At 49.5% G+C, this 27,401-nt stretch overlaps 2 protein-coding genes across 3 annotated transcripts in view; one reads left to right on the top strand and one right to left on the bottom strand.

The window, feature by feature from the left end:
- LOC140418722 (uncharacterized) overlaps nt 1-27,401 on the top strand; it is a 402,445-nt gene that overhangs the window by 127,594 nt on the left and 247,450 nt on the right. The window lies entirely within an intron of this gene.
- LOC140418714 (uncharacterized) lies at nt 141-16,458 on the bottom strand. 2 transcript variants are annotated; one of them, XR_011945262.1, is made up of 2 exons: nt 16,395-16,458; nt 141-420 (listed from the first exon to the last, which is right to left on the bottom strand). XR_011945262.1 is itself a non-coding variant. In XM_072502282.1 (2 exons), the coding sequence occupies exon 2, from the start codon at nt 14,617-14,619 to the stop codon at nt 13,192-13,194; it is 1,428 nt and encodes a 475-aa protein (XP_072358383.1). In that variant the 5' UTR covers nt 14,620-15,048; nt 16,395-16,443; the 3' UTR covers nt 11,293-13,191. The 2 variants fall into 2 exon arrangements, 1 of the variants encoding a protein (XP_072358383.1); XM_072502282.1 differs by lacking the exon at nt 141-420 and adding an exon at nt 11,293-15,048 and having other exon boundaries at nt 16,395-16,443.

Below are 27,401 nucleotides of genomic sequence, written 5' to 3'. Positions count from 1 at the left end.
CACACACAGAGCAGGTGTATGGCCTCTCCTGAGTGTGAATTTGCTAGTGTCTCAGCAGAATGAATGTGTGAGCAAATCCCTTCCCACACTGGGAGCAGGTGAATGGCCTCTCCCCGTTGTGACTGCGTCGATGCGTTTCCAGCTGGCATGGGTAATTGAATCCCTTCTCACAATCCCCACATTTCCATGGCATCTCCCTGTCATGACTGCAATTCTGTTGCGAAAATCCAGATGATTGGCTGAAATCTTGTCCACACACAGGACACATGGTACAATCTCTTCCCGCTGTGATCGGTGCTTTTTCCTTCCATGTTCAAAATCCAATAATGTTCAGGTTACGATAAATTGGCTGTCTCCATCAGATTCTGATATCATGTTCGATGTCAGTTCCCCAATTGCAAAGCCTCCCCTTGTAATACCCTGTGAAATTGATTGAAAATAGAAAAAAGGGAGTGAGGGAGAATCCACAAAAAGGCAGGTTGTGAACTTGATCTGAATCAATCTGGTAATTTGTGGGTCCGGCAACAGGAAAATGTAACCACAAGAACTGCTGGATTGGCATAGAAACCCAACTGGTTCACCTCTATTGGAGTAGAGAGAAAGTGAAAGGGACTGTGGGAGGAAACCGGAGCACCTGAGGAAACCCCCACAGACATGGGGAGAACATCCAAACTCCACTCAGTCACCCACGGTCGGATTTGAAGCCAGGTTCTAGCACTGTGAGGCAGTAGTGATATCCCCTGTGCCACCCCGTTCTTTCTTCTCTGCCGCTGCTCTGCCTCATCAGTAAGACATTGGGACAGTTTGATGGACGGTGTCTCCATTCTGAATAATGGGTAACAAGCTCCTCCCAATGGGGAGTTGGTGTTGGTTATCTACAATGTTGTAAGGGGGCTGGTTAGAGGGGCTGGTTTAGCACACTGGACTAAATCGCTGGCTTTGAAAGCAGACCAAGGCAGGCCAGCAACACGGTTCAATTCCTGTACCAGCCTCCCTGAACAGGCGCCGGAATGTGGTGACTAGGGGCTTTTCACAGTAACTTCATTTGAAGCCCTGCTTCAAGGATAGGTCTTCTGAGGAAAGGTTGAGGGAGCTAGGGCTTTTCTCTTTGGAACGGAGGAGGATGAGTGGCGACTTAATAGAGGTTTATAAGGTAATGAGGGGGATAGATAGAGTGGACGTTCAGAGACTATTTCCTCGGGTGGATGTAGCTGTTACAAGGAGGCATAAGATTCAAGGTAGGAGATATAGGAGGGATGTCCGAGGTAGGTTCTTTACTCAGAGAGTGGTTAGGGTGTGGAATGGACTGCCTGCTGTGACAGTGGAGTCGGACACTTTAGGAACTTTCAAGCGGTTATTGGGTCGGCACATGGAGCACACCAGAATGACAGGGAGTGGGATAGCTTGATCTTGGTTTCGGACAATGCTCGGCACAACATCGAGGGCCGAAGGGCCTGTTCTGTGCTGTACTGTTCTATATTCTATGTTTAAGAGAGGATTTTCAAACAGGAAACACAAACCAAATATCACATTAAGATCCAACAGTGTCACTCAATTGATCAGGACCTGAATATCCTCAGACTATAAATGTCGAATGAAAAATGTTCGTTCTGTTTGTGGGAAAATATTTCAGACATCAGTGTGACTGGAAAAGCACCGAGACACACACGCACCTGAGTGAGAGTGTTCCAGTGGACGGACTGTGGAAAGCTTTAACCAGTTACAGCCTGAAAAAACACACCATTCACTAAGGGGAGAAACCATACACGTGTTCTGTGTGAGGACTAAACTTCACTTGATTGTCTAAAGAGGAAACAGACAAAGGCACTGACTCCATGGCGATACTGTCGAAACCGTGGGGTATGATTTTCGCTTAGGGGGTTTCCAAAATGTGACAGGTCCCCTGTTCATATCCCGGACGAGCTCTGCAAAGCACTTGACTGGGGAGGTGATGGTGTAATGGTATTGTCACTGGATGAGTAATCCCGAGACCCAGCACAATTCTCTGAGAATGCAGGTTCAAACCCCACCACGGCAGATGCTTCATCGTGGCTTGTATTTGAACTTGAATCCAATAAATCCGGGGAAGCACAGTAGCACAGTGGTTAGCACAGTTGTTTCACAGCTCCACTATCCCAGGTTCGATTCCCGCTTGGGTCACTGTCTGTGCGGAGTCTGCACGTTCTCCTCGTGTCTGCGTGGGTTTACTCCGGACTTCCGGTTTCCCCCCAGTCCAAAGATGTGCAGGTTTGGTGGAGTGGCCATGCTAAATTACTCTTAGTGTCCAAAAGGGTTAAGTGGGGTTACTAGGTTATGGGGATAGGGTGGAGGTGTGGGCTTGAGAAGGGTGCTCTTTCCAAGGGCCAGTGCAGACTCGATGTGCCGAATGACCTGTTCTGCACTGTAAATTATGTGGTTGTGGAAGTTCGATGTTAAACAGTTTAGTGAGAATTGGGTCAAAGGAGCAAAGGCTAAGTCTCACAGACAAGATGATGGGACACAGCAGGAAAAGAGGAGAAAGATATGAGTTCAGAATTTGGACAAGAAAGGTCTTCGAGGCAGTTTTACTGAGTGGTTTAGTGGAAGAGGAGCTGTAGAATCAGCTGATCGGATTGTTTCACTGGGTGAGGTTTGCCAGTACTTCCTGTTGGCTGGATCTTCCAGTTCCACAGATCTCTCGCTCTGCTGTTCCGGTTCATTGGTTGTCTCATTGGATTCGCTGTAGGCCTCTTGGAGTCTGTGGAAAAACTCCCAGTGCCTCATTTGCCTGATGAATTCCCTGGAGCGGAGAAACTACGACATCTTCTTCGCAGCCTTCAACACGTCATCGATGAAGACCAGCATCTTGCCAAGGCCATCAACACTGTTTGCCTCCAAACAACCGCGGAACCTCAAACCATTGATTGCAGCAAACTACCCAGCATTCAGGAGAACAGCGATCATGACACCGCACAACCCTGCCATGCCAACCTCTGCAAGACGTACCAGATCATCAAAATGGGTACCACCATTACACGTGAGAACTCCAGCAGTCAAGGGCATTCAACCTCTGATCTTCGGGTAAGCGTTCGGCCTTCAGGATGTGCGACAACGCAGAATGGCCGAGCAGAAACTGATGTCAAGTTCCGCACACAAGTACGGCCTCAACTGGGACCCTGGATTCATGTTACATTACATGTGCTTGCGAAATCCTACCAACTGTCCTGGCTTGAGACAATTCACACCTCTTTAACCTGTGATTATCCCTCTCTCCAGTCACACCGTATGGACCTGTAAAGACTTAATTACCTGCAAAGACATGTATTCAAAATACCATTTTGCATCATTGAATTTTTCTACATATGTGTTTGTGGAACCCACATCTTCAAAGAACAAAGAACAAAGAACAAAGAAATGTACAGCACAGGAACAGGCCCTTCGGCCCTCCAAGCCCGTGCCGACCATACTGCCCGACTAAACTACAATCTTCTACACTTCCTGGGTCCGTATCCTTCTATTCCCATCCTATTCATATATTTGTCAAGATGCCCCTTAAATGTCCCTATCGTCCCTGCCTCCACTACCTCCTCCGGTAGTGAGTTCCAGGCACCCACTACCCTCTGCGTAAAAAACTTGCCTCGTACATCTACTCTAAACTTTGCCCCTCTCACCTTAAACCTATGCCCCCTAGTAATTGACCCCTCTACCCTGGGGAAAAGCCTCTGACTATCCACTCTGTCTATGCCCCTCATAATTTTGTATACCTCTATCAGGTCGCCCCTCAACCTCCTTCGTTCCAGTGAGAACAAACCGAGTTTATTCAATCGCTCCTCATAGCTTATGCCCTCCATACCAGGCAACATTCTGGTAAATCTCTTCTGCACCCTCTCTAAAGCCTCCACATCCTTCTGGTAGTGTGGCGACCAGAATTGAACACTATACTCCAAGTGTGGCCTAACTAAGGTTCTATACAGCTGCAACATGACTTGCCAATTCTTATACTCAATGCCCCGGCCAATGAAGGCAAGCATGCCGTATGCCTTCTTGACTACCTTCTCCACCTGTGTAGCCCCTTTCAGTGATCTGTGGACCTGTACTCCTAGATCTCTTTGACTTTCAATACTCTTGAGGGTTCTACCATTCACTGTATATTCCCTACCTGCATTAGCCCTTCCAAAATGCATTACCTCACATTTGTCCAGGTTAAACTCCATCTGCCATCTCTCCGCCCAAGTCTCCAGACAATCTAAATCCTGCTGTATCCTCAGACAGTCCTCATCGCTATCCGCAATTCCACCAACCTTTGTGTCGTCTGCAAACTTACTAATCAGACCAGTTACATTTTCCTCCAAATCATTTATATATACTACAAAGAGCAAAGGTCCCAGCACTGATCCCTGTGGAACACCACTGGTCACAGCCCTCCAATTAGAAAAGCATCCCTCCATTGCTACCCTCTGCCTTCTATGGCCTAGCCAGTTCTGTATCCACCTTGCCAGTTCACCCCTGATCCCGTGTGACTTCACCTTTTGTACTAGTCTACCATGAGGGACCTTGTCAAAGGCCTTACTGAAGTCCATATAGACAACATCTACTGCCCTACCTGCATCAATCATCTTAGTGACCTCCTCGAAAAACTCTATCAAGTTAGTGAGACACGACCTTCATTCACTTGAGGAAGGAGCTGCACTCCGAAAGCTAGTGATTCGAAACAAACCTGTTGGACTTTAACCTGGTGTTGTAAGACTTCTTACTGTGCCCACCCCAGTCCAACGCCGGCATCTCCACATCATAAATGAGAAGCATTAAATGCTTCTGCCAGTTTCGAACCAGGCACCTTTTGCGGGTTAGGTGAATGTGATAACCTCCATGCTACAGAAACAGCTGGTAGCACAGTACCAATGGACCTGTGCAACGTTCAACTGCACAGTCTTGGGAGGCCAGGTCACCTATTACATGAAGACAGCTGTTCCTTTAAAACAGATGTCTCAACTTGTAAGACCATAAGATATCAAACTTATATTGAACTTTAGCATTTGTTCAGCAAATATCTAACGGAACAATGCTCTCTGTTCAATCATTCATGCATCATTCTTATCGTCCACCAATTTTACTCAATATGTTTTGTTATTCAATGTAGAATGTCAGTATATTTATTTGTTATATATGACTTCATTTTGAATTGAATAGCTCTCGAGTCTTCACTCTGAAATATACACCATTGAATTGCAAACATGACGACCAAGAAAAGAAAGCGTTTCACTGGGTAACAGAAATCCCATGAATCATTGTCGAGTTTGACCTCAGACAGCTTTTGAACAAAGTCAAATATAGTTAAATGGAAGTTACTTGAGAATTATATGTTGCTTATATTTGACCACTCTGTGTTTTGGTGTGAAATGTTCTGCAGCCTAAATCCCGTTCATGTATAAGAAAGGAGGGGTGACAGCAAATCCGCCCTGAGCCTGGATTTCCTCATCTCCCCGAGTGGCTTTTCCTGTTTCTCCATCATTAAGGCCGAATCTTTCAAAAATGTGGTTGTTAAATCTCTAACATTTCCTCTAATTCAGTTACAGTATTGTTTGTGTCTGTCTATATGAGCCGTCCAGATATGTTTCGGATGGTGATTAAAATCTTAATCTACGTCTACAAAGCCATTAAATTATTTTGTGAACTGAGCAAACTGCCAAGATCCGCACTTTGTTTTTTCATGTATGTAACGATCTGTCTGGACTGTACGCAGAACAATACTTTTCACTTTACCTCGGTACACGTGACAATAAATCCAATCCAAAGACAGTTTCTTACTCGTCTTCAAATTGAAAAGAGTCTTCTTAAAAATTATTCATTCATGGGAGGTGGGCGTCACTGGCTGGGCCAGCATTTACTGCTCATTCCAATTGCCCTTGAACTGCGTGTCTTGTGAGGCTATTTCAGAGGGCACTTACAAATCAACCACAACATTGCTGTGGATCTGGAGTCACGTGTAGGCCACACCACATACAAGTGAGTTTTCACAACAATCAAGTGTTATCATTAGACTTTTAATTCGAGACTTTTATTCAATTTCAGCATCTGTCATAGGCAGATTTGATCCCAGATCCCCAGAGCATTAACCTGGCTCTCTGGATTACTCGCCTAGTAGCAATACCATTACTCCAATGCCAAGCCCACATATTCTTGGCAGAATATGGTGTCTCGTGTTGTGTTCTGTGATCTTGTCTTGCAATGATTCTACAGAATTGCTGGTGACTTAGCCAGAACAATGATTTATTAATGTACACGTGGTAAGGTAACGATCAGAATGCTACACAGACTGTTATCACAGAGCTACATTAGACTCTCTTGGAACTACCCTTATGTGCGACTGGCCTTGTGTATGCCTGACAACCTTCTCCTGGTAGCCGAATGTCACCTGACTGATGCCTGACGCCAACTACTGGTGGGAGGTCACACTGCTGAGTACATGTAATATTATATACAGGCTTATCACCACATCTCGTAACTTCTTGAAATTATCGAGTAATTTATTTTTTCAAACATATTCTGATAGCTCTGCAGTTTCTGGAAACATTTTGGTTGATCGTGTTACTTTTTAAAATAAAGATCTAGTCTTTGCAATATAATTACCTAATACACCAATTCACTAATCATAATCAATGTTCACTGCTGAATAAACCTGAATTTAATTATTGTTTTTTGCGATGAAATCAATACATAGTTAATATAGAAAAGGTACAGAAGGCAAAATGGCTGCAGAAAGGCACATGTTAGAGGTATAAAAGGGCTTCCTTGACCTTATTACTAAGGCCAGTGAATACACTATGAAAATAATAATTTACGGGCAACAAGGTGGCGCAATGGTTAGCACTGCTGCCTCACGGCGCCAAGGTCCGAGGTTCGATCCCCACCCACCCTGGGTCAGTGCCGTGTGGAGTTTGCACATTCTTCCCGTGGTTTTGTTGGTCTCATCCCTACAACCCAAAGATGTGCAGGGTAGGTGGATTGGCCACGCTAAATTGTTCTTAAATTGGAAAAACTGAATTGGGTACTCTAAATTTTTTTTAATATAATGAAAATAACAATTTTAAAACTAAATGTGATTACACATGCGTTCTTACAGCTTCCTACATGACAACAGTGAATATGTTTCAAAAGTACTCCATTGGCTTTAAAACACTTTAGGAGGTCCAGTGGTAGTGAGAGGTTTTATAGAAATGCACATTTGTTCTAATTGTCTGCAAACGAGGGTATATTACACTCGGTGTCCTCACCAATTTATTGATAAAGTTTGAGTCTTAATTTTGTGTAATAACCACGTCATTGACACCATTTTGAATACTCTGTGAACCTCCAGATATACGATATGCACAATTATTTGTTGTAAAACACAGCGAGTTGTTGTGATTTGGAATGCACTGTCTATAAATGGTGCTGGAATCTCATTGGACTGTAACTTCCAAAAGGGAATTTGGTACATTCTGAAAAAGAAAACAAAATAGTCGAACTCTGGGATTAAATGGGTCGCTGTACAAAGAGCTGGCACGGGAAAAATGGGCCAAATAGATTCCTCTGTGCTCTAGCAGCCTTGTGTACGTGTAAAGTGAGTGGTAACAACCTGGAACCTACTGCCTATGAGGGAGGAGATGCAGAGATGATGGAAGGATTTCAATAGGAAATTGGACAGACGCTGAGAGAAATAAATCCACAGGGATTCGGGGAAAGAACGGGGCAATGGGCAGACTGGCTTCCTCCACAGGGAGCCAACACGGTCCCAAAGGGCTGAATGGCCCCATTCCCCACCCTCCAGATGCTGTGACCTCAGGGGAGAAATTCAGCTGCTCCAGTCTCTCAAACTAACTGGAGTCCCTCATCCCTGGTGCCATTCTTGTAAATGTCCTCGACACCGTCTCTAAGAACTTCACATCTTTCCTAAAGTGTGGAGCCCATATATAGGGTTCCATTCTGGAGGGATAGAATTGAAAAGTACGGAGGAAATTTTCAACTTGTTTAAAACGATGGTTAGACTACACTGGGAGCTCTGTCAACATTGATGATCTCCATTTAAAAAAAGAAAATAGAGGCACTGGATAAGGTGCAACAAAGATTCATAATGTACAGAACTGAGAGCATTTAACACTCAGGAAAGGCCGGGGCTGCTTTTTTCTGGAAAAGAGAAGACTGATGGGTGACCTGATGAAGTCTCTCAAATTATGAAGGGATTCAATAATTCAATAGGAATTTCAATAGAAACGTCTTTACCCGCGAGTGGTGATAATGTGGAACTCGTTACCACAGCGAGTGGTTGAGGTGAACAGCATGAATCCATTGAACGTAAAGCTAGATACATACATGAGGGAGGAAGGAATAGAAGGAGATGCTGATGGGAGGGGGGGGGGGGGGAAGATATAGAGGGGGGCGGGAGATATAGAGGGGTGGGTGGAGGATCATGTGGAGCATAAATACTGACACGGACCATCAGCTGGTATGGGAATTTAACCTGTGGTGTTGGTGTCACTCAGCACAAACCAGCCATCCAGCCAACTGAGCTAACCGATCCCCGTGTAAATCTGTAATAATTCCATAAATATTAGTGATTGCTGTCTCCCACCATACTATTTAATGTAGTTTCCCAGTGCACCTCAGATAACTTGCCCTCTCATACCCTAATAATTTTCTTCTGTGAGAAGCACCAAGATAAATTAAACAAAAGAACCATGTAACCACCACAGCCCATCTTCATGGCAATGTGGCATGATTCTGGGGGTTTCCAAACAGAAATGGTAATGAAACATCTTCTAACCTCCAAACACCCTTTCACTCTTTGATCCTTGTGAAATATGAAACCAGATATTCGCAAGAAGGCTCAGAGAGAATCAGACCATTGGAGACGAAGCCATGAGGCCAGCCAATCCAGCAGAAAGAAACCCTCTGACCATCCCCCAACAGAATGAACAAAATGCAGTCCTGGATGTAATTGAGAACAGAAACAATACAGAAGAATCCAATCCCTGTAATCAGTTGTGAACTTCTTGGTGTCTCAGGAAGTGCGATGAATTACAAAATCCCTTCGCACATTGAGAGCAGGTGAACGGCTTCTCCCCAGTATGAACTCCCAGGTGTGATTGCAGATGGCATAACCGAGTGAATCGCGCAAATAGAGGTGAACAACTTTGAGTTATGGGAGTGACACCCATGCAGATACTTGGAGAACGTGTCTCCACACGGACAGTGACCTGGGGCCAGGATTGAACACTGGTCCTCAGCTCCGTGAGACCGCAGTGCTAACCACTGCGTCACCTAACGATTTAGGAGGGAACAAAATGCAATATCTCCAAATTTGCAGATGACACAAGTTGCTTGGGAGGGTGAGCTGTGAGGAGGTTGCACAGATCCTTCAGTGTGATTTGGACAAGTTGAGTGAGTGGACAAATGAATGGCAGATACAGTATAATTTGGAGAAACGCGAGGTTATCCACTTTGGTACCAAAAACAAGAAGGCAGGCTATTATCTGAATTGTCATAACTTAGGAGAGGGGAATGTGCACCGAGACCTGGGTATCCTCATACACGTCACTGAAGGTAAACATGCAGCTACAGCAGGCAGTAAGGAAGGCAAATGATATGCTAGCCTTCATTGCGAGAGGATTCGAGTACAGCAGCAGGAATATCCTGCTGTCATTATACAGGGCCTTGGCGAGGCCATACCTGGAATATTGTGTGCAGTTTTGGTCTCCTTATCTGAGGAAGGATGTTCTTGCTCTAGAGGGAGTGCAGCGAAGGTTTATCAGACTGATACCTGGGATGGTGGGACTGACGTATGAGATTGAATCAGTTAGGATTGTATTCGCTGGAGTACAGAAGAATGGGGGGGGGGGGATCTCATAGAAACCTATAATATCCTAACAGGACTTGACATGGTAGATGCAGGAAAAAAAATTCCGATGGTGGGAGTGTACAGAATGAGAGGTCCCAGTCTGAGGATATGGGGTAGACCATTTAGGACAGAGATGAGTAATTTCTTCATCAGAGAGTGGTGAGCTTGTGGAATTTGTTACCACAGGAAATAGTTGAGGCCAATACATTGTATGTTTTCAGGAAACAGTTAGATATAGCACTTAGAGCGAAGGGAATCAAAGGATATAGAGGGGAAATCGGGATTAAGTTATTAAGTTGGATGATAAGGCCATATATAATGAATGGCAGAGTAGGAGCGAAGGGCCAAATGGCCACTTCCTGCTCCTAATTTCTATGTTTCTATGTAATCCGTTCCCACACTGAGAGCAGGTGAACGGCCTCCCCCCAGTCTGAACTCGCTGGTGTGTCTGCAGACTGGATAACTGTGTGAATCCATTCCCACAGAGGGAGCAGGTAAATGGCTTCTCTCCAGTGTGAACTCGCTGGTGTGTCTGCAGGATAAGCTGGCACCCCTGATGTTGGAGATATTTGAGAGGCGATAGGGAAGGGGTTGTTACCACAAACTTTGGGGCAGGCATCGGTTTCCCTGTTGCTTAAAAAGATAAGGATCCGACGGAGTGTGGGTTGTCTAAGCCCATATCACTTTTAAACGTGAACGCAAAGGTATTAGCGAAGATACTGGCAGGCAGGCAGGAGGAATGCCTCCTGAAGGTGATAGGTGAAGATCAGACGGGGTTTGTGTGAGGGAGGCAGCTCTTTTCAAACGTTAAGAGGGTATTGAACGTGGTTATGGCATCAGCGGAGGGGAAGGAAACAGAGGTGGATGTGGCAGTGGACGCTGAGAAAGCGTTTGACCAAGTACAATGGGGGCACTTGATAGCAGTTCTGGAGTGGTTTGGGATTGGTCCATGATTTGTGGACTGGGTAAAGCTACTGTATGAGGAGCCGGGGCCGGTGTCCGCACAAAAAAACAACACCTCGAGATACTTTTCTCTCACCGTGGAACTAGGCAGGGATGTCCTATGTCCCCCCTGCTGTTTGCACTCGCGATTGAGCCATTGGCCATCGCAAAATCGCCGTTGGCCATCGCGTTAAGAGGTTTGGGGTATGGAAAGGGATAGTGCGGGGGGGGGGGGGGGCTGAATAGCGCATAGGGTGCCCTTGTATGCTGATGACTTGTTATTATATGTGTTGGAACCGAGTGTGTCAAGAGGGGGAATATTGGAGCTGCTTCGGGTGTTTGGGTTTTCTCGGGGTACAAATTAAATAGAGACAAAAGTGAGTATTTTGTGGTGTTTCGGCCGGTGGTGTGGGCAGGGGTGGGGGGCCTGCCATTCCGTAGGGCAGGGGTTCACTTTAGATATCTGGGTGTGCCGGTTGCTCGGGATTGGGGGGGGGGGGGGGGGGGGGGGATCACTGGAGGGTTGGTTAAAATGAACATGTTGCCGCAATTTCTGTTTATTGTCCAATGCCTGCCGATTTTCGTGCCAAAAGCATTTTTGGAGAGTTTTAAGGAATAATTTCCTACAAATGGAAACATCTTCTTCATGTCCACTCTACCCAGGCCTCGCAGTATCCTGTAAGATTTAATAAGATACCCCCATATCCTTCTAAACTCCAACGAGTACAGACCCAGAGTCCTCAACTGTTCCTCATACGACAAGCTCTTCATTCCAGGGATCATTCTTGTAAACCTCCTCTGGACCTTTTACAAGCCCAACACATCCCTCCTTAGATTTGGGGACCAAAACTGCTCATAATACTCCAAATGGGGTCTGATCAGAGCGTTATTCAGCCTCAGAATTACATCCCTGGTCTTGTAGTCTAGCCCTCTTGACATGAGGCATTTGCCTTCCTAACTGCCGACTGAACCTGCACGTTAACGTTTTAAAAACAATTTAGAGTACCCAATTCATTTTTTCCAATTAAGGGGAAGTTTAGCGTGGCCAATCCACCTACCCTGCACATCTTTGGGTTGTGGGGGCGAAACCCACGCAAACACGGGGAGAATGTGCAAACTCCACACGGACAGTGACGCGACAGTGCATCTGCATGTTAACCTGAAGAGAATCCTGAACAAGGACTCCCAAGTCCCTTTGTGCTTCTGATTTCCCGATTTAGAAAATAGTCTATGCCTCCATTTCTCCTTCCAAAGTGCATAACCTCACACTTTTCCATATTGTATTCCATCTGCCACTTCTTTGCCCACTCTCCTAGCCTTGCTCAGCATTGCTTCTCTTTCTAATCACTTTAAATTAATGTCCTGTTTATAATCTTGCCCTAAATATGACTTGCTAGATCAAATGTCTATTGCAGATCCTTAGTTTTAATGTGGTCAAGTGTCTTTCCATTTGAGAACTGTTTAATAAAGTTATTAGAATTATTTGTAGCTCGGGCAGCACGTGGAGCAGTGGTTAGCACTGGGACTACAGCGCTGAGGATGCGGTTTGAATCCCAGCCCTGCGTCACTGTCCGTGTGGAGTTTGCAAATTCTCCCCATGTCTGCAGCGGTTTCACCCCCACAACCCAAAGATGTGCAGGCCAGGCTAAATTGCCCCTGAATTGGAAAAATTAATAATAATAATTGGGTACTTTGAATTTATTTTTTTTTAAAACGGATTATTTGTAGCTTCCCCACCAATCAGTTTTTTTCCATTATCCTGAAGTGTCCTTATTTTTATCGGGAGTTAACTGAAGTGTGTTCCTAACCTCTCATTATCTAAATTTCCATTCACCACTTTTCTGTCCACCTGACCCAGTCTATGGCTTTCTCCCTCATTGTCTAAAACACATGAGCAACTTTTGTATAATCGTGGTGCATACATTTAAGTTTAAATCATTGATATATACCGGAAGACTGTGAAGCCCCACTGGACCACCCAGGCATCCATCAGTCCTGGATGTGACTAACAACAGCAACAACAGCTGAATCAAACCCTGCTGTTGCCTGTGAACTTGCTGATGTCTGTACAGTTTGTTTGACTGAGTGAATCGCCTCCCAAACACGGAGCAGTGAACAGCCTCTCCCCAGTACCGCTCCCACGTGTAGGCCACACAGTAGCAAAGTGGTTAGCACTGTTGTTTCAAAGCTCCAGGGTCCCAGAATTCCCAGCTTGGCTTACTGTCTGTGCGGAGTTTGCACGTTCCCCCCATGTCTGCGTGGGTTTCCTCCAGGTGCTCCAGTTTCCTCCCACAAGTGTGAAAATGTGTCGATCGGGTGGATTGGCCATGCTAAATTGCTCTTTGTGTCCAAAAAGGTTAGGTCGGGTTATGGGTTAGGTTTGAGGTATGGGCTTAAGTAAGGTGCTCTTTCCAAGGGCTGGTGCACTCGATGGGCCGAATGCCCTCCTTCTGCACTGTAAATTCTATGATTCTGTTTGTGTGAACTCGCTGGTGTTTCTGAAGATTCTGTTCACTTTTAAATCTTTTTTCACAGTCAGAACATTTAAAAGGTTTCTGGTCAGTGTGAACAAGTCGGTGTGTCATCAGGTGGGATAACTGAGTAAAGTTCTTGTCACACACGGGGCAAGTGTACGGTCTCTGCCCAGTGTGAACTCGCTGGTGTTGCTGAAGCTGGGATGAACAAATGAATCCCTTCCCACACACGGAGCAGGTGAATGGCCTCTCCCCAGTGTGAGTGCGTTGATGTATCAGTAAATTCATTTTACTTTTAAATCTCTTCTCACAGTCAGCACATTTAAAATGTCTCTGATCAGTATGAACAAGTTGGTGTCTCAGGAGGTCTGATGACTGAGTGAATCCCATCCCACACACGGAGCAGGTGAATGGCCTCTCCCCAGTGTGAGTGCGTTGGTGTCTCAGTAATTCCTTTTTACTTTTAAAGCTCTTCTCACAGTCAGCACATTTAAACGGTCTCTGATCAGTATGAACAAGTTGGTGTCTCAGGAGGAATGATGACCGAGTAAATCCCTTCCCACACACGGAGCAGGTGAATGGCCTCTCCCCAGTGTGAGTGCGTTGGTGTGTCAGTAAATTCATTTTACTTTTATAACTCTTCTCACAGTCAGCACATTTAAAAGGTCTCTGATCAGTATGAACAAGTTGGTGTCTCAGGAGGAATGATGACTGAGTGAATCCCTTCCCACACACGGAGCAGGTGAATGGCTTCTCTCCAGTGTGATGGCGTTGATGTGTCAGTAAATCTTTTCTGCTTTTAAAGCTCTTTTCACAGTCAGCACATTTGAACGGTCTCTGCTCAGAGTGGACCTGATGGTGAGCCCGGAGGTTTGACGAAGCATTAAATCGCTTCCCACATTCCAAACAGGTGAATGGCCTCTCCCCAGTGTGAGTGCGTTGATGTAACAGTAAATCCTTTCTGCTTTTAAAGCTCTTCTCACAGTCAGCACATTTAAATGGTCTCTGATCCGTATGAACAAGTTGGTGTGTCAGGAGGTGGGATGACAGAGTGAATCCCTTCCCACACACAGAGCAGGTGAATGGCCTCTCCCCAGTGTGAGTGCGTTGGTGTGTCAGTAAATCCTTTCTGCGTTTAAAGCTCTTTCCACAGTCAGCACATTTAAATGGTCTCTGATCAGTATGAACAAGTTGGTGTGTCAGGAGGTATGATGACCGAGTGAATCCCTTCCCACACACGGAGCAGGTGAATGGCCTTTCCCCAGTGTGAATACGTTGATGAGTTTCCAATTCAGATGGGTAATTGAATCCCATCCCACAGTCCCCACATTGCCACGGTTTCTCCATGGTTATCGGCAAGTTATCAGGTGTAGGTGGGATGCAGATTTGAGGTCACTGTCAGATCAGCCGTGAAGTTATTAAATGGTGGAACAGGCTCACGGGGCTGAATGTCCAATTGCTGCTTCTTGATTCCTTTGGTGCAAATGTCCTTATGTCTCTCCAACTTGGATCATCAGTTGAAGCCTGAGTACGGTGTCTCCCTGCTGTAAATGCTGCAATTTAATTTCATGCTGTGTGATTGATTAAAGCTCAGTTCCAGCTAACTGTGGAAAATTACTTAGATGTCTGCGTCTCGGTGCTTTTCCAATCACAGTGATTTTTAAACATTTTTCTGAAAGACAAAACAAACATTTCTCCTTCCACGTTGAAAGGCCGGTCCTGATGAATCAAGTGACTCTGTCAGATCTTGACATGATGTTTGTATCTGCAAATATTCTGTGAAAGGAGATTACATTGAAATATTGTGAATATATAAGACACAAACAGGCCATTCTGTCACAGATTCTGCTGCTGTCAATACTCGGCACACATCTCCGACTGTCACACCTATCAAATCTCAGCCTTTCAGCTGATTTTCGATTCCATTTTCTCTCATATCCTTGTCCCGAATCCTTTTGAAAACATCTCAGCACTTTCCTCAACTCCTTTCCATGATAATGGGTTGCCCATTCTGAACCTGTGAGGAAATAAATTTGTCTGTATTGTCCCCTTGGATTTATTCATAACTATCTTGTATTCATGACTTGTTGTTTATTGATGGTCACTCTCTCACATCACCCCTCTCCATTTAATCTTTCCTGAGAGCTGTAATCTCTCATGTTACAAAAGTCATCACTGTCAATGCAGGATAGAATTTGCAAAGAGACAAACCTTTCTGTTGGGTTCAGTTTGTTGTGTGCAAATTCTCCAATTCTAACCCCCTGTAAAAGGAGTTTACAAAAGCCAACACTGTCAGTCCAGGATAGAAATTCTGAACAGGCAATTCAAGTTTCTCTGGGACATTTTTTCCTCTTTTGTTCCCCCAAAGCTGTAAATCCCCGTCCCACACTCTCCCTCCTCCCTGGGCTGAAATCCAAACCCATCTCAGCAGCTGCACCATTTCTTTCCTCCACTCACAGTTTTCTTCTTCCCTCTCCTCTGCCTGGGTTCAGTTCTCCAGCTCCTGTCTGCAGACTGACAATAACATCAATGGGTCTTATTGGGGGTTTGGGGCCTCCAGCGGGTGTTTGTGAATCCTCCCCGCCCACGTGCCAGGGTTTCCTTCCTTGCCAGAGATCAGAGTCCTCATTGATTTGAGTACAAAGTGTAAGCTCTTATTTCTTGTCCCCCTCCCCCATCCTCTGTGAACCATCCTCCAGTGTCTGAAGCAGGATGGTGCCCGTTAACCTGGGCCTGTTCCCGGGAGGGAGAAGCTCCGCAGCTGCAAACCAGGGAGCTGACAATGATGGTGAAGGGTTTGCTCCAGCTCACAATGCCCAGGGACTGATTGACGGCGGGTTCGGACCAATAGGAAGGAGCGGACCTGGAGGACCGATAAGAGCGGCTGGTCCTCCAACCAATCAGAGTGAACGAGAGGTGGAGCAAGCCCGGGGCTCTCGCTCCCTCCGCATGCGCCCGGCCGCACACTTCGTCCACTCGGGCCTGTCTCGGCGAAAAGCCCGAGCAGCTTTCGCTGGTTCAATTGCTGTATCCGAGCTTCGTATCCAGATCTGTGGCCAACACGAAGTGTTTGTAAAGCCTCCCAACCTATCCGACGCCTCCATCCCTCCCTCATGACTCACCGCGCAGATCTGACCAGCGGACAATTTTCACCGGACCGCCTGAATCCTTACCTGTCATCCGCACTGCGCATGCTCGTAGACACGTTGGTGACCGTGGCTCTGCCCCGCCCTCCATTCACTCCGATTGGTTGGAGGACCAGCTGCTTCGCTCGGTCCTCCAGTCCCGCCCCTCTCTTCCTATAGGTCCCGAGCTGCCGTCAATCACATCGATCATTGTGAGCTGGAGCATGCGCAGTGCCAATGCTGGTCTGAGTTAACGGCCGGCGTCTTTCCAGAGGCTGCAAACCCACAGGGGGCCAAAGGCATCAGCGATAGTTGTGAAACCAATGGGTTGTAAAACAGGAGGTCAGGGTTACAGTCAACAACAACAACAACTTCTATTTATATAACACCTTGAACATCATAAATCATCCCAGTCAACTTCACAGGAACATTATAAAACAAAGTGAGACACCCAGACACAAAAGGAGATATTAGGGCAGGTGACCAAAAACTTGGTCAAAGAGATGAGTTTTGAAGAGAGTCTTCAAGGAGGTAAATGAGGTGGCGACAGAGAGGTTTAGGGAGGGAATTCAGTGCTTGGGGCCAAAGGAACTTAAAACCGCGGCGGAGTAATTAGAATCGGGGGTGTACAAGAGTCCAGGATCAGAGCTGTACAGATATCTCAGGGGGTTGTGGAGATGACAGACACAGGGAGAGATGAGGCCATGGAGGGATTTGAAAACAAGGGTGAGAATTGACTGGGAGCGAATGCAAGTCTCGGAGCACAGGGATCATAGGGAAAAGGAAATTGCTGTGAATTAAGACATGGGTAGCAGACTTTTGGATGGCTTTAGGTTTCCAGAGGCAGAATGTGGGAGAGCAGCCAGGTGTGTGATGGAATTGTCCAATCGGGAGGTGACAATGGCATGACCGAGGTTTCAGCCCCAGGCGCGCAGACACAGGAGAGAGGCCGGATAATGTAATGTATGTGGAAACAGGCAGTCTTTTTTTAAATGTTTTTCAAAATTTTTCAATAATTTTTACAAACCACTACAAAATAAAATATAATGGAAAGAGAACAAAACAATCTGTCAACAAAAACAACTTAACCCACTAATAAATTAACAATTTAACAAACAAAACAAAAAAAAAGGTGGGGCATTTGCCCCTTACAAATAAAATGAAATCAACCCACCAACTCCCTCCTCCCCCCCCCCGCCCCCCCCCTCCCCTCTCTGGAGTGCTGCTGCTGACCTCCATCTAACGTTCCGCGAGAAAGTCAAGGAACGGTTGCCACCGCCTGGAGAACCCCTGCGAGGACCCTCGCAAGGCAAACTTCATCTTCTCCAACCTGAGAAACCCCGCCATGTCACTGACACAAGCCTCTTTGCTTGGGGCCTTCGCGTCCCTCCACATTAACAAGAGCCTTCTCCGGGCTACCAAGGAGGCAAAGGCTAGAACTCCGGCCTCTTTCGACTCCTGCATTCCCGGATCATCCGATACCCCAAATATCACTATCCCTCAGCTCGGGATTTCCAAAATTCCATAAGTGCCGGGCATACCCAAAACATATGGGCATGGTTCGCTGGGCTCCCTGAACATCTCACACACCTGTCTTCTACCCCAAAGAACTTACTCATCCTCGCCCCGGTCATATGCGCCCGGTGCACTACTTTAAACTGAATCAGGCTCAGCCTGGCGCAAGATGAGGAGGAATTGATCCTGCCCAGGGCATCAGCCCACAGGCCCTCATCCCGCTCCTCCTCCCATTTGCCCTTTAGCTCTTCCACCGAGGCCTCTTCCACCTCCTGCAGCTCCAGGTATATGTCGATACTTTTCCACCCCGCCCCCCCCCCCCTACCCAAACGCCCGAGACCACCCTGTCTATCCTCCGGGCAGGTAGCAGCGGGAATTCCCCCACCTGCTTTTTCACAAACACCCAAACCTGCATGTACCTAAAAGTGTTCCCCGGGGGCAACCCAAATTTCTCCTGTAGCGCCCTCAGACTGGCAAAAGTCCCATCGATAAACAAATCCCCCATCCTTTTGATTCCCGCCCTGTGCCAGCTTAGGAACCCGCCGTCTATCCTTGACGTGGTTGCTCTGTATCGGGGTCCAGACTGAGGCCCCTACCTCCCCCCTATGCCATCTCCACTGCCCCCAAATCCTCAGTGCCCCCGCCACCACCGAGCTCGTGGTATACTGTTTCGGCGGAAGCGGCAACGGTGCCGTCACCAGTGCCCCCAGGCTAGTATCTGTACAGGACGGCGCTTCCAACCGTTTCCACGCCACCCCCTCTCCGTCCATTACCTATTTCCGAATCATAGACACATTCGCTGCCCGGTAATAGCTGCACAAGTTCGGCAGCGCCAAACCCCCCCCCCACCCAACTGCACTCCAAAAACAGTCTCTTAACCCGCGGGGTCTTATTTGCCCACACAAATCCCATAATACTCCTATTTACCCGCTTGAAAAAGGACTTGGGGATGAGAATGGGCAGGCACTGGAAGACGAACAAGAACCTAGGGAGGACCGTCATCTTTACGGACTGCACCCTCCCAGCCAGGGAGAGTGGCAGCATGTCCCACCTCCTAAAGTCCTCCTCCATCTGATCCACCAGCCACACTAAATTGAGCTTATGCAGGACCCCCCAGCTCTTGGCAACCTGGATGCCCAAGTACCGAAAGCTCCTCTCCACCATCTTGAGCAGTAGCTCTCCCAACCTCTTCTCCTGGCCCCTCGCATGCACCACAAAAAGCTCGCTTTTTCCCACATTTAGCTTGTATCCCGAGAAGTCTCCAAAATCCCTAAGTATCCGCATGACCTCCCCCATCCCCTCCACCGGATCCGCAATGTACAGAAGCAGGTCATCCGCATATAGTGATACACGATGCTCCTCCCCCCACCCCCCCGAACCAACCCCCTCCAGTTCCTGGACTCCCTCAATGCCATAGCCAGCGGCTCAATCGCTAGGGCAAACAGCAGGGGGGACAAGGGCCTTGTTCCACGATATAGTCTAAAGTACCCCGACCGCCGCCGGTTCGTCGAAACACTCGCCACCGGGGCCTGATACAACAATTTGACCCACCCTATGAATTCCTCCCCAAAACCAAATCTGCATAACATTTCCCACAGGTACTCCCACTCCACCCGGTCAAAGGCTTTCTCCGCGTCCATTGCCGCTACCACTTCTGCGTCCCCACCCTCCAAGGGCATCATGATCACATTCGGAGGCCTCCGCACATCCATATTCAGCTGCCTGCCCTTCACAAACCCCGTCTGATCCTCATGAAACACTCCCGGGATACAGTCCTCAATCCTAGTGGCCAAGATCTTGGCCAACAGCTTGGCAACCACATTAAGGAGCGAAATCGGCCTATAGGAGCCACATTGCAGCGGGTCCTTATCACGCTTGAGGATAAGCGAGATGAGAGCCTGCAACATCGTCGGGGGAAGGATTCCCTTTTCCTTAGACTCGTTAAAAGTTCTCAACAGCAATGGGCCCAATATCTCCGAGAATTTCCTCTCGAACTCTACGGGAAACCCATCCGGCCCCGGGGCCTTGCCCGCCTGCATACTCCCCAACCCCTTAATTAGTTCCTCCATCTCAATCGGGGCCCCCAATCCCTCTACCCGCCCTTCCTCGACCTTTGGAAACCTCAGTTAGTCCAGGAACTGCCTCATCCCCTCCCCTCCCTCCGGGGGTTCTGACTCGTATAATTTACCATAAAAGTCCTTCAAGACCTAATTTATCTTAGCTGAGCTCAGCACCATGTTCCTCCCCCCAATACCTCCTATCCACCCTCAGTATCTCCCCCACCAACCTCTCCCTCTCCATCCTCTCACTTTTCTACCTGTGGGCCCTGATTGAAATTAACTCCCCCCCCTGACCACTGCCTTCAGCGCCTCCCAGACCTCCCCATTATCATTGGCCTCCACATATCTTTGGATGCACCTCCGGACCCGCTCACAGACTTCCTCGTCCCCCGTAGTCCCACATCCATTCGCCACAGCGGGCGTTGGCCACTCTCCTCCCCCATCCCCAGCTCCACCCAGTGCGGGGCATGGTCAGAGATCGCAATGGCCGAGTACTCCGCCCCCTCCACTCTCGGAATTAGCGCCCTGCTTACCACGAACAAATCTTCCCGCGAGTAAGCATTGTGTACATGGGAGAAGAAGGAAAACTCCTTCGCCCTTGGCCTGGCAAATCTCCACGGATCCACTCCCCCCATCTGGTCCATGAACCCCCTCAGGACCTTGGCCGCTGCCGGCCTCTTACCTGACCTCGACCTAGACCGGTCCAGAGTCGTGTCCAGGACTGTATTAAAGTTCCCCCCCCCCATTACCAAACTACATGACTCCAGATCCGGAATCCGGCTCAGCATCCGCTTCATGAACCCTGCATCGTCCCAGTTCGGAGCATACACATTCACTAGCACCACCCGGGCCCCCTGCAGCCTGCCACTCACCATAACGTAACAACCCCCCTTATCTGACACAATACCCACCGTCTCAAATGCCACCCGCTTACTCACCAAGATTGCGACCCCCCTGTTCTTCACATCCAGTCCTGAGTGAAAAACCTGTCCCATCCATCCCTTCCTCAGCCTGGTTTGATCCGCGATCTTCAGGTGTGTTTCCTGTAGCATGGCTACATCTGCCATTAGCCCCTTTAAGTGCGAAAACACCCGGGACCTCTTGACCGTCCCATTCAGGCCTCTCACGTTCCACGTGATCAGCCGGATTGGGGGGGCTACCCAACCCCCATCCCCCTCCTCCCCCGCCATCTCGCCATCTCCTTTTTTAGGCCAGCCATGTGCCTGCGCCTCCCGCACCCTCCAGCCCCATAGGCGGAGGCTCCCCGCCCCGACTCTCCCTATTACCATCAATTCCCTCTCAGTCAGCACAGCAGCAACCCAGTCCCCCCCTCCCCCCCCCACAATCCCTCTCCCCCGGCCAAGCAACAGCTTAACCCCCCTGCCCCACCATTGCACTCCTGTAAGTCAGCTGAATCATGCTGACCCCGGCCGCTCCCGCCTCTACCTCCAATCCCCCTGTGGATTCCCCATCCAAATCTCCAGCCCCCTCCACCTAAGTGGGGTAGAGAAAGTCCCACCCCCCCTACACCCCGTATGTATGATGGCCGGTAGGGGAAATGGGGCCCCGCGGGGGGGGGGGCACCTGAGTTGTGGGTAGTGGGACTGGGCTTGGAAAGGGAGCTGCGCCAGAGGAGGCGAGGCCGGAAAGTGGCTTTTTCCCGCGCTTAGGTTTGAAGGGGCGGGGCCAGAGCTGGGAAGCGCGAGCTTTCTCCCATGCTTGGAGTGGACGGGGGAGGAGGAGAGCCTGCTGGTGGACAAGGGGGGGAGGGGAAGTTCCACACTGCGGGGGGGTCGATGGAGCGGCGGGAGTGGCCGGGGTCAGCAGGAGTCAGCTGACTTACGGGAGTGCAATGCAGCTTGGGGGGAGGGGGGGGGTTTGCTGCTGGAATGGCCAAGGGGGAGCTGCAGTTGGTAGAGGAGGTCGGGACGGTGGTCTGCTGCTGTGGGGGTGCGGGCACGTGGCTGGCTTAGGAAGGGCTATGGCTAGTCGGCGGGGGAGGGGGGTGAGTAGCCCCCTGATCCAGCTGATAACCTGGAATGTAAGGGGACTGAATGGGCCGGTCAAGCGGGCCCGGGTGTTCGTGCACCTGAAGGGGCTGAAGGCGGATGTGGCTATGCTTCAGGAGACGCACCTGAGGGTGGCGGATCAGGTAAGGTTGAGAAAGGGGTGGGTAGGGCAGGTGTTTCATTCGGGTTTGGATGCAGAAAATCGGGGGGTTGGCGATCTTGGTGGGGAAGAGTGTGTCGTTCGAGGTGTCGAGCAGCGTGGCAGACAATGGCGGTAGGTATGTGATGGTAAGTGGCAGGCTGCAGGGGGAGCGGGTGCTGTTGGTCAATGTATACGCCCCGAATTGGGATGATGCGGGGCTCATGCGGCGTATGTTGGGCCGGATTCTGGACCTGGAGGCAGGGGGCCTGATAATGAGGAGGGATTTCAACACGGTGCTGGACCCGGCACTGGATCACTCTAGGTCGGGGACGGGCAGGAGGCCGGCGGCGGCCAAGGTGCTGAGGGGGTTCGTGGACCAGATGGGAGGGGTGGATCGTGGAGGTTTGCGAGGCCGGGGGCCAGGGAATTCTTATTCTTCTCCCATGTCCACAAGGCCTACTCCCGGACTGACTTTTTTGTCATGAGCAGGGTGCTGATTCCGAGGGTGGAGGATACGGAGTACTCGGCGATAGCCATTTCTGATCATGCTCCGCACTGGGTGGACCTCGAGTTGAGGGAGGAGAGGGACCAGCGCCCACTGTGGCGCCTAGAGGTGGGGTTGCTGGTGGATGAGGAGGCCAGCGGGCGGGTCTGGGGGTGTATAGAGAGGTACCTGGAGGCTAATGACAATGGGGAAGTGCAAGTCGGGTCTGGGAGATGCTGAAGGCGGTGGTCAGAGAGCTGGTCTCCATTAGGGCAAACAAGGAGAGGGGGGAAGAGGAGGGAGAGGGAGAGGTTGGTGGGGGAGATGGGGAGGGTGGACAGGAGGTACGCGGAAGTCCCGGAGGAGGGATTCCTTAGGGAGCAGCGCAGCCTCCAGGCTGAGTTCGATTTGTTGACCACCAGGAAGGTGGAGGCGCAGTGGAGAAAGGCGCAGGGGGCGGTATATGAATACGGAGAAAAGGCGAGCTGGAATCTGGCGCACCAGCTTTGGAAGCAAGAGGCAGCTAGGGAGATCGGGGGAGTTAGGGATGGAGGAGGGAACACGGTGCGAAGTGCGGTGGGTAGCAATGGGGTCTTCAGGGACTTCTACGAGGAACTGTACCGGTCTGAGCTCCCACTAGAGGAGGGAGGGATGGGTCGCTTCCTGGACTGGCTGAGGTTTCCGAGGGTGGAGGAGGGGCAGGTGGCGGGGTTGGGGGAGGCGGTTGGGTTGGAGGAGTTGGTCAAAGGGATAGGGAACATGCAGGCGGCGAAGGGACCGGGGCCGGATGGGTTCCCGGTTGAATTTTACAAGAAGTATTCGGACCTGCTGGGCCCGCTGTTGGTAAGGACCTTCAACGAGGCAAGGGAAGGGGGGGCTCTGCCCCCGACGATGTCTAGAGCGCTGATTTCCCTGATCCTGAAGCGGGACAAGAATCCCCTACAGTGTGGGCCATATAGGCCGATCTCACTCTTAAATGTGGATGCAAAGTTGCTGGCAAAGATTTTGGCCATAAGGATAGAGGACTGTGTGCCGCAGGTCATACACGAGGATCAGATGGGGTTCGTGAAAGGGAGGCAGTTGAATACTAATGTACGGAGGCTCTTGAATGTTATAATGATGCCGGCGATGGAAGGGGAGGCAGAGATAGTGGCGGCAATGGATGCGGAGAAGGCCTTTGATAGGGTGGAATGGGGGTACCTGTGGGAGGTGTTGAAAAGGTTCGGGGAGGGGTTCGTCAGGTGGGTGAGGCTGCTATATGAGGCCCCGGTGGCGAGTGTGGCCACGAACAGAAGGAGGTCAGAGTATTTCCGGCTACACCGGGGGACGAGACAGGGGTGTCCCCTGTCCCCCCTGCTCTTTGCGCTGGTGATTGAACCCCTGGCCATGGCGTTGAGGGAGTCGAGGAACTGGAGGTGGCTGGTGCGGGGTGGGGAAGAGCATCGGGTGTCGCTCTATGCGGATGATTTGCTGCTATATGTGGCGGACCCGGTGGGGGGTATGCCGGGGGTGATGAGGATCCTTAGGGAGTTTGGAGATTTCTCCAGGTACAAGCTCAACATGGGGAAGAGCGAGTTGTTTGTAGTGCACCCAGGGGACTAGGAGAGGGGGATTGGTGAGCTCCTGCTAAAAAGGGCAGAGAGGAGTTTCAGGTACCTGGGGGTCCAGGTGGCTAGGAGCTGGGGGGCTCTACATAAGCTTAATTTCGAGGCTTGTGGAGCAGATGGAGGAGCAGTTTAAGAGGTGGGACGCGCGCCCAGTGAACCATGTCCATATGTTTTGGTCATGCCCGGCACTGGAGGGGTTCTGGAGAGGAGTGGCGGGAGCAATATCTCAGGGGGTGAAAGTCCGTGACAAGCCAAGCTGGGGGCTAGCAATATTCGGAGTATTGGACAAGCCGGGAGTGCAGGAGGTGAAAGAGGCCGGCATTCTGGCCTTTGCATCCCTAGTAGCCCGGCGAAGGATCTTGTTAATGTGGAAGGAGGCGAAGCCCCCCAGCGTGGAGGCCTGGATAAACGATATGGCTGGGTTAATAAAGTTGGAGAGGATTAAGTCCGCCTTGAGAGGGTCTGCGCAGGGGTTCTACAGGCGGTGGCAACCGTTCCTAGACTATCTTACGGAGCGTTAGAGGAAGGTCGGTCAGCAGCAGCAGCAACCTGGGGTGGGCGGGGGGGGGGGGGGGGGGGGTGGATGAGCAAGAGACAACATGAAGAGTCGGGGAAACTGGCACGTACGGGAGAGAGCCCGTGTACAAAGCTATGTAAATATACTATTTTGCCATGTATATATCTTGCTCTGCGCAATTTCTCGTTTCTTTTTTTTTGTTTGTTATTGTTTGTAAGGGAGAAAAATTGTGTTAAAAACTTCAATAAATATATTTTATTTTAAAAAGAGGTGGGACGTGCTGCCACTCTCCCTAGCAGGTAGGGTGCAGTCAGTTAAAATGACGGTGCTCCCGAGCTTTTTGTTCCTGTTCCAATGCCTGCCCATCCTGATCCCTAGGGCCTTCTTCAGGCGGGTTAACAGGAGCATTATGGGGTTTGTGTGGGCGCAGAAGACCTAGAGGGTGAGAAGGGTGATCCTGGAGCGGTGCAGGGATTTGGGGAGGGGGGGGGGTTGGTGCTGCTTAACCTCTGTGGGTATTATTTTGCCGCCAACGTGGCGATGGTGCGTAAGTGGGTGATGGAGGGGGATGAGGCGGCATGGAAGAGGCTAGAGATGACGTCCTGTGTGGGCACGAGCCTGGAGGCGCTGGTGACGGCACCGCTGCCGCTTCCTCCAACGAGGTATACCACGAGCCTGGTGGTGGTGGCTACCCTCAAAATCTGGGGGCAATGGAGACGTCAGAGGGGTAGGTGGGGGCCTTGGTGTGGTCCCCGATACGGGGGAACCACCGGTTTGTCCCGGGGAGGATGGACATAGGGTTACTGAGTTGGCACAGGGCAGGTATTAGAAGGGTGGGGAACCTGTTTGTGGACGGGAAGTTTGCGAGCCTGGGTGAGCTGGAGGAGATGTTAGGGCTCCCCCCGGGGAACACCGTCAGATATATGCAGGTTAGGGCGTCTGTTAGGCGGCAGGTGGTGGAGTTCCCACTGTTGCCGCCATGCAGGGTCCAGGACAGGGTGCTGTCGGGGGGTGCGTTGTAGAGGGGAGGATCTCGGCAACGTATCAGGTGATGCAGGAGGAGGAGGAGGCCTCAGTGGAGGAGTTGGGTGAGGAGATTGATGTGGGGATGTGGGCGGATGCCCTGGGGAGAGTGAAATCTTCCTCCTCTTGCACGAGGCTCAGCCTCATACAATTTAAGGTGCTGCATAGGGCTCACATGACCGGGGCAAGGATAAGCCGTTTTTTTGGGGGTGAGGACAGGTGTGTTCGGTGCTCAGGGAGCCCAGCAAACCACATCCACATGTTCTGGGCATGCCCAGCGCTGGAGGACTTTTGGAAGGGTGTCGCGAGGACGGTGTCGAGGGTGGTAGGATCCAGGGTCAAGCCGGGCTGGGGGCTCGCAATATTTGGGGTGGCAGAGGAGCCGGGAGTGCAGGAGGCGCAAGAGGCCGTGTATATTTGCTTTTGTGTTGATGATGGCTGTTCATTTATTATTTATGTATATGGGGGCGGGGGGGCGGTTGTTCTTTTCTTTCTGTATTTTGTTGTTGATATTTTGTGAAAATTTGAATAAAAATTATTTTTTTTAAAAATAATAATACTCCAAATGCAGCCTAACCAAGGTTTTATATAGCTGCAACATGATTTCCCAACTCCTGTACTCAATGCCCTGGCTGATGAGGGCAAGAATGCCATATGCCTTCTTAATCACCTTGGCCACTAGTGTTGCCACTTTTAGGTAACTGTGGACCTGCACACCCAGATCCCTCTGTATGTTAATGTTACAGCCATTTACAGTATAATGTTCTGCCATTTACAGTATAATTCATACCTAGATTTGATCCTCCAAAACGCATCACCTCGCTTTTGTCCGGATTAAACTCCATCTGCCATTTTGGTGCCCAAGTCTCCAATCTATCCGTATCCTGTTGTATCTTCTGATAATCCTCGGCACTATCAGCAACTCCGCCAATCTTCATTTCATCCACAAACTTACTAATCAGACCACCCACATTTTCTTCCAGATCATTTATATATACTACAAACAACAGAGGTCCCAGCACTGATCCCTGTGGAACACCACTAGCGACAGAGCTCCATTCTGAAAAACACTCTTCCACTGCTACTCTGTCTTCTATAACCAAGCCAGTTCCGAGTCCATCTAACCAGCCCACCCCGAATCCCATGTGATTTTAGTTTTTGCACCAGTCTGCCATGTGGCCTTGCCAAACACCTTACTAAAGTCCATATAAACTACATCCACAGCCATTCCATCAATATTCTTTGTCACCCTTTTAAAAACTCAATCAAATTGGTGAGACGTGACATTCCCCATACATTGTGGGCAGCACAGTGGCTAGCACTGTAGCTTCACAGCTCCAGGGTCCTAGGTTGGATTCCCCACTGGGTCACTGTCTGTGCGGAGTCTGCACATTCTCCCCGTGTCTGCATGGGTTTTTTCCGGTGCTCCGATTTCCTCCCAGTCCAAAGATGTGCAGGTTAGGTGGATTGGTCATGCTAAATTGTCATTAGTGTCCAAAAAGGTTAGGAGGGGTTATTGGGTTACGGGGATAGGGTGGAAATGAGGGTTTAAGTGGGTCGGTGCAGACTTGATGGGCCGAATGGCCTCCTTCTGCACTATGTTCTAAAACCATGCTGCTTGTCACTAAATAATCAATTTTCCTCCAA

The sequence above is a fragment of the Scyliorhinus torazame genome, chromosome 5 (assembly GCF_047496885.1).
Source record: "Scyliorhinus torazame isolate Kashiwa2021f chromosome 5, sScyTor2.1, whole genome shotgun sequence".
Taxonomy (NCBI): Eukaryota; Metazoa; Chordata; class Chondrichthyes; order Carcharhiniformes; family Scyliorhinidae; genus Scyliorhinus; species Scyliorhinus torazame.
Note: the sequence above shows the minus strand (reverse complement) of the source record. Positions and strands in the feature narration are given on the sequence as shown.